The following is an 8,001-nucleotide window of genomic DNA, read 5'->3' on the forward strand; positions in this document are numbered from 1 at the left end:
TTTAGAGATGGGGTTTCCCTCTGTTGCCCAGGCTGGAGTGCAGTGACTATTCACAGGCGCGATCCCTCTACTGATCAGCATGGGAGTTTTGACCTCCTCTGTTTCTGACCTGGGCCGGTTCACCCCTCCTTAGGCAACCTGGTGGTCCCCCGCTCCCAGGAGGTCACCATATTGATGCCGAACTTAGTGTGAACACCCGATTGGCATAGCGCACTACAGCCCAGAACTCCTGGACTCAAGCGATCCTCCAGCCTCAGCCTCCCAAGTAGCTGGGACTGCAGGCACGTGCCACCACACCCGGCAAAAAAAGGAGACTTTTATACATCAGTAAGGAATATCACCAAATATTGTTGACGGGCTGGGAATGGTGGCTCACACTCATAATCCGGGCACTTTTGGAGGCTGAGGCTTGAGCCCAGGAGTTCAAGATCAGCCTGGGAAGCATAAGGAAACCCCATCTCTACAAAGAAAAAAATTAGCCCAGCATGGTGATACACACCTGTGTTCCCAGCCGTCTAGGAGGCTAAGACAGGAGGATCACTTGAGCCCTGGAAATTGAGGCTGCAGTGAGCTTTGATTATACCACTGCACTTCAGCCTAGGTGACAGAGTAAGACCCTCTCTCAAAAAAAAAAAATTGTTGATGGACATCTATATACACATTTAACTAGGTAGGACAGAATACCTGGTCCTTGAATGGAGATAAGAGGAATTCTCTTCTTCTTATAACATTGCTTAAATTTATAATTGATAAAGTATCCTTAAACTTCTGTCCAGGCATGGTAGCTCATGCCTGTAATCCCAGCACTTGGGGAGGCCAAGGAGGGTGGATCACCTGAGGTCAGGAGTTCGAGACCAACCTGCCCAACATGATGAAACCTTGTCTCTCCTAAAAATGCAAAAGTAGCCAGGTATAGTGGTGCATGCCTGTAATCCTAGCTACTCAAGAGGCTGAGGCAGGAGAATCACTTGAACCCGGGAGGGAGGCAGAGTTTGCAGTAAGCCAAGATCATGCCGTTGCACTGCTGACTAGGTGACAAGAGCAACACTCCATCTCAAAAAATAAATAAATAAATAGTATCCTCAAACTTCATAAAACTTCAAATGTAATTTTCTCTTCTGAATTGAGCTTTTTCTCTGAGACATGTAATAGATTTTATTTAGGGAATTATGTTATTTTTCCTAGATGGCGATCAGCCTCCATTTTCTGAGCCGAAATTCCCTACGGAGTGCTTCTTTCTCACCCTGCATGCTCACCACCTCTCTATTCTGCCTAGTTGCCGTCGCTATATCCGCAGACTCCGGGCTATCCGGGAGCTCAATAGGTATGTGCCATGATGCCGTGTCCTGGGATTGCCTGGGTTACCACTTTCCCTCTGGGCAAGCAGTTCCATTGTGAACCATAGTTTTGAATATTGGGGGAGGTATGTATGTTATATAGTGTTCTGTCTACCTCTAGCACCACATCCATGTTCCTCAGTTGTCCAGAGTTCTTTACCTGGTAAAGTGATCCAAACCTTGATTTCTGAGAGTTCTGAACCCTGGGTGTTTCACTCTGTTTATATTAACTACAGACTTCCATTAACTTTTCCCACTGGGCATACATTACTAGGAGGCACTTTAAACAAAAAGTTTAAAGGATCCCCTGGGTTTCAGACATACCCTTTCCTCCCTGGACTGTGAAAAGGTAACCATGGGGCCAGGCGCGGTGGCTCATGCCTGTAATCCCAGCACTTTGGGAGGCTGAGGCGGGTGGATCATGAGGTCAGGAGTTCAAGACCCCTGCCTGGTGAAGATGGTAAAACCCCATCTCTACTAAAAATACAAAAATTAGCCAGGCGTGGTAGGGTGCCTGTAATCCCCCCTATTCAAGAGGCTAAGGCAGAGAATTGTTTGAACCCAGGAGCGGAGGTTGCAGTGAGTTGAGATCACATCACTGCACTCAAGCCTGGGCGATAGAGCAAGACTTCATCTCAAAGAAAAAGAAAAAGGAAAAGTAAGCATGGTTTTCCTTGATAATCAAGATCATTTACTCCTGCCAACATGTAATTCTCTTTTTGGCTGTTCTGTGGCACGAGGAGTCCAAAATGGCCAGATAGCAGCCTAAATTCCCAATTCATTAGTACCATTGTTGTGTTTCTTAATCTAAGCATCTCTTCCTGTGTACTAATACCAACAAACAAACAAGTCACAGGAACACAGAAGCAAGTATTTTTGAGCAGGTCATCTGGAATAATAATGAAGCCACTTCTGCTTTTTGGTCTAGAACCCTTGTAGTCTGGCTATGAGAGAAACTGAATCATATTTATATCTCTGGATCTATCTTGCTTAAATCACTTACTAATTCTTTTTTTTTTTTTTTCAGATGGAGTCTCGCTCTTTCGCCCAGGCTGGAGTGCAGTGGTGCAATCTCAACTCACTGCAGCCGCTGCCTCCCAGGTTCAAGTGATTCTCCTGCTTCAGCCTCCCAAATAGCTGGGATTACAGATATGCACCACCACGCCTGGCTAATTTTTTGTATTTTTAGTAGAAACAGGATTTTGCTACATTGGCCAGGTTGGTCTCAAACTCCTGACCTCAGGTGATCCACTCACCTTGGCCTCCCAAAGTGCTGAGATTACAGGTGTGAGCCCCTACTATGCCCAGCCTAATATCACTTACTAATTCTAACAGTTACTCTGCAGATTCTTTATGATTTCGTTTCTACACATAATCATGTCTATAAATGATGACAATTTTATTTCTTATATATTTTTTTCATGCATTAATGCCTGGGTTATAATTTTTAGTACAATGTTAAATAGAAATAACCTCGAAATTTCCATATTCCAGTTAGTGGAGGAAAACTTTCTATATATCCTCAGTTACCAGATTAAGAAAATTTTCTTTTATTTCAGTAGTTAATTCCCTTAGCACTAGTCGAATTTTATTAAATGCTTTTGCAATATCCATTGAGGAGACTAGACTTTTTTCTCCTCTATCCTGTTAATGTGGTTGAATTACATTAGTTGGTTTTCTGTTATTAAACCAATCTTTTGCTCCTGGAGTAAACTTAACTTTAATGTTTTTATATCTCATTAGATACACAATTTGCTAATATTCTGTTTAGGATTTTTGCATCTGTTCGAAAGAAAGCCGGACCTATAATTTTCATTTCTTATTAAGTGCATCTCAAATTTTGGTATTAAGGTTATGCTGCCTTAACTAGGGGCTAGGTGCGGTGGCTCACGCCTGTAATCCCAGCACTTTGGGAGGCTGAGGTGGATGGATCACCTGAGGTCAGGAGTTCGAGACCAACTTGGCCAACATGGTGAAATCCCATCTCTATTAAAAATACAAAAATTAGCCAGGCATGGTGGATCATGCCTGTAATCCCAGCTACTCAGGAGGCCGAGCAGGAGAATCACTTGAACCTAGGAGGCAGAGGCTGCAGTGAGCCAAGATGGAGCCACTGCACTACAGCCTGAGTAAGAGAGTGAGACTTTGTCTCACCAAAAGCAAAAAAAAAAAAAAGGAACTGGAGAATGTTCTCCTTTTTTTATGTTCCCTGGAAGAGTTTATTGTATAAGAATTATGTTGTTTCTTCTTTAAATGTCAGAAAAAATTTAGTGATGAAGTTGTCAGGGCTTAAGAGCTTTCTGTGTCAGGATATTTTTAATTATGGATTTAAGTCAGTTAAAAGATACAGGACTGTTTAGATTGTCATTCCATCTTGTGTCAGTTTTCCTATCTAAAGTGTGAAAATGTTTTGACATGAAGCTGCTCATAGTATCTTTTTTATCATTTTCATGGCTGTGGGATCCTTATTATTTCTGCTTTTAGTTTTAATTTGCTTTCTATTGCCTCTTGAGATGGAAGTTTAGATCATCCTTTTCAACTCTTTCTTATGTATTTATTTAAGACTATTTTGTTTCCCTTTTAGTATGGTTTTAGCTGCATCCCTCATTTTTAGTATATCATATCTTATTAGTCAGTTTAAAATGTTTTCTAATTTTTGGGTTTTTTTTTAATATGACCTGTGAGTTATTTTTAAATACATTATTTAAAATCTGGATTCTTAGGGTATTTGTCTATGTATCTTTTGTTAGTTGATTTCTAGCTAAATTCCATCATGGTCAGAAAATACATTCTGTGTGATTTTATGTCTTTTGAAGTTTATTGAGAGTTACTTCATAGCCTTTTACATGGGTAGACCTGAAAAGACTGCTATCTGTATTGTTTTTACAGTGTTCACATGTAGTATTTAGGTCAAGCTTGTTCATTCTCTGTTCAAGTTTTCCTTATATCTGCGGATTTTATCAGCTTATCATATCAATTACTGAGAGAGGCTTATAAAGACTTTAAACTGTATTTGTGGATTTATGTGTTACCCTACAATGGATTACCATTCTGGGATACCATCACTCCCACTGACTTTGGAGGGTCCATTTCAATGGCAGTATCTATAACCTTTGCTTCCAGACCAGCTATCAACAGATAGCCTTTATTGTGCTTTTCAGAGACATTTTTGTTCCCCTCATGTGTGTATTTTTCAATGCTGTGATATAGGAAGTATCTTTTAGGGCATAGTTGGACTGTGTGTATGTGTATTAAGGGGATTATCTGAGGTAAATCACATATGGTAAATCATCCACCTTAATTTTCCAAGCTCTTTAAGCTTTCAAATCATTTCCTCTAAATTAGATCAAATAATATTTGGCAACTCAACTTCATTCAGTATAGGTCACTGTCAATTCAAAGTTTTGTCAACTAGTTGGTTGCACAATATGAACCTCTCCCAACTACTCAGAATAATACCGAATCCAGGGTCTCCAGTAGGAATAATCATGTCAGTGATTTTAGCCCTACATAGAAGTATATCAGCATTTTCTTCTCTTGCTGATCAAGCATCTTCAAAATCCATTCCCATATATAACCTACATAACCGTCATGTTTCTGCCAGTACATATGTGGTGGGTAGAAAAATGGCATCTCAAAGGTGCCCACATCCTAGTCTCGGAACCTGTGAATATGTTCTTTAACTTGGTTAAAGGGACTTTGCAGCTGTGATCAGGTTTATCATCTTGAAGTAGGGAGATTATCCTGGATTACGTGGGTAGATCCAGTGTCATTGCAAAGGTCTTCCTAAGGGAGAAGCAATCAGGAGGGTCAGAGGGAGAGACAGAATGTGATGAGGAAGCAAAGGTCAGAGTAGTTTGGGGTCATGAGCCAATCTGGTAACCTGGAAGCTGGAAAAGGCAAGGAAACTTGTTCTCCCTTAGAGCCTCCAGAAGAAACCATCCCTGCTGACCCTGTTTAGACTTCCAGAACTCTAAGACTATAATTGTGTAGTTTGAACCCACTAAGGCTGTGGTAACTTGTTATAGCAGCAATAGAAAACTAGCATAATACATTAGCAAATCTTGCCAATTTTTTTTCCCTTCAAATATGTACTTACCTGGCATGCAATTTTGTAATAAGGTCATAAGGACAGTCTGTGATCTGACTCTAGTTGTGGTTCTGGAAGCAAACAGGGATGATGGGATAGAACCTAGGGGAAGACAGCATTACCCTGCAGGTGACTGCCTCCAATGAGGTCTTTATAGAAACTGCTTGTGCTAGCAAGCAAGGCTCAGGGAATTTAGAGATTCAGGTACTTGGAGTCAGCTAGGTCTCCTAAGCTCCTCTATTTGAATTCTTTGGGTCCCAGTCTTTGCCTTAACTTTCAGATAAGAGGTCCAGTAAAGTTATTAACTTCTTCTGTACCATAATTAGTAGAACTGGAACTGATCCTTAAAATAGTCTTAGAAGCTTTCTGTCTTACAGTTCTGAAGATCAGAAGTCCTAAAATCGGCCAGGTGCAGTTGCTCACACCTGTAACCCCAACACTTTGTGAGGCCGAGGCGAGGAGATCACCTAAGGTCAGGAGAGACCAGCCTGGCCAACATGGTGAAATCCCATCTCTACTAAAAATACAAAAATTAGCCGGGCATGGTAGTGCACACCTGTAGTCCCAGCTACTCAAGACGCTGAGGCAGGAGAGTCCCTTGAACCCAGGAGGCCAAGGTTGCATTGAGCTGAGATCGTGCCACTGCCCTCCAGCCTGGAAGTGTGAGACACTGTCTCAAAAAAAGAAGTCCTAAGATCAAGGTTACATTCCCTCCGGAGGCTCTAGAGGAGAATCTCCTTTGCCTTTTCCATCTTCTAAAAGCTGCCTGCATTCCTCTGCTCATCCCCCCTTACTGTATTTTCAAAGCCAGCAACATAGTATCTTTAGACCTCCTTCTCTTGCCTGGTGTATCTCAGCACTTCAGGAGGCTGAGGTGTGTGTATCACTTGAGGTCAGGAGTTTGAGACCAGCCTGGCCAACATGGTGAAACCTTGTCTCTACCAAAAAACTACAAAAATTAGCCAGGCATGGTGGCGCACCACTGTAGTCCCTGCTACTCAGTTGGCTGAGGTAGGAGAATTGCTTGAACCTGGGAGGCGGAGGTTGCAGTGAGCTGAGATCGTGCCATTGCATTCCAGGGCAACAGAGTGAGACCCTGTCCCAAAAACAAACAAACAAACAAACAAGAAAACAAGGCCAGGCATGGTGGCTCATGCCTGTAATTCAGCACTTTGAGAGGCTGAGGCAGCAGATCATTTGAGGTCAGAAGTTCGAGACGAGCTTGGCCAACATGTTGAAAACTCTGTCTCTGTTAAAAATAAAAAATTAGCTAGGCATGGTGGCAGATGCCTGTAATCCCAACTATTTGGGAGTCTGAGTCAGGAGAATCACTTGAACCAGGAGGCAGAGGTTGCAGTGAGCCAGGTGATGCCACTGCACTCCAGCCTAGGTGACAGAGCGAGACTCAGTCTCAAAAAAAAAAAAAAAAAAGAAGATAACACAACAACAAGATCTCCTTCTCGCTCTGACCTTTGCTTCCATTGTCCCATTGTTACATCTCCTTCTCTGTCTCTGAGTCCTTTTTTCTCTTAGAAGGACCTTTGTGATTATATTGGGCCCACCCAAATCATCCAAGATAATCTTCCCATCTCAAAGCCCATACCCATAATCACATCTACAGTGTCCCTTTCGCCTCGTTGGATCACATATTCACATATTCACCCTCCAAGGATTCGGATGTGAATCTTTGGAGGAGCCATTCTTTTGTCTACCATACTCATGTTTCAGTTGTAGACAAAAGAATCTAATTCATCTGTGATAAGCAGAAAGGGGAACTAGTTGGTTTATTGAATCATTGGAATGGCTATAATAAAAGATTCTCAGAGCTATACTTTGTACAAGGAAGCTGCTTTGGAGGTCAGCCTCACGGCACAGCCTCTGCCACAGCTTCAGCCAAAACCCCTCTACCACTGTACTTCCAGAAGGATGCAATCATGCAACCACTTCACAGTACTCACCCTGCCTCCTGTGAGGGTTCATCTCTTGGTGACAGCTAGGTCTTAAGAAATGCTGGCAGGAAGGGAGTCTAGGAAATGCAGTTTCTAGAGATTTAGCAACCCCTAGTCTTATACACAACATCATGATAGAAAGGGGTTGAAATACTGTTAAGTGAGCCGGTCTTTAAAATATGCAGCATATTAGGTGATGGGGAAGCCTTTACTGTGGAGACAGATGATGTTTGAGCAGCCACCCAAAGGGAGTGAAGGAGCAAAGCCACAGAGATAACCTCAGAGAACAGCATTCTGAGCAGGGGGAACAATTGTAAAGGACAATGCCATTAGTAAAATAGCCTTTTGTTTTGGATAATTGAATAGGCATACTAACTTTGAATTTTCATGAGAGACTTCTCTTTTTTCCTCCCAGAAAAACAAGAGAACAATGTACTTCCTTGTAACAAAAAATATGATTGTATTTCACCAAATCTACAGTGTCATCCATTTGAAGACACATTTTTGTTTTAGGAACCAATAAGAAAAAAAAATACTGCCAATTAAACTGTAACCTGCCACTGGTTGTAAGATATACTCTGATTTTAAAGATGTTACAATGCGAAAAACAAACCAACAGCTGCGT

The 8,001-nt window shown here is 41.9% G+C and overlaps 1 protein-coding gene across 1 annotated transcript in view; it reads left to right on the forward strand.

Moving 5' to 3' along the window:
* Positions 1-8,001, forward strand: part of UBE4B (ubiquitination factor E4B) — a 147,546-nt gene that overhangs the window by 102,260 nt on the left and 37,285 nt on the right. The window contains exon 18 of the mRNA XM_037730769.1: positions 1,186-1,328. Coding sequence (XP_037586697.1) covers positions 1,186-1,328 — 143 coding nt within the window. The remainder of the gene's footprint in view (positions 1-1,185; positions 1,329-8,001) is intronic.

The sequence above is a fragment of the Cebus imitator genome, unplaced genomic scaffold (assembly GCF_001604975.1).
Source record: "Cebus imitator isolate Cc_AM_T3 unplaced genomic scaffold, Cebus_imitator-1.0 Scaffold15, whole genome shotgun sequence".
Lineage (NCBI taxonomy): Eukaryota > Metazoa > Chordata > Mammalia > Primates > Cebidae > Cebus > Cebus imitator.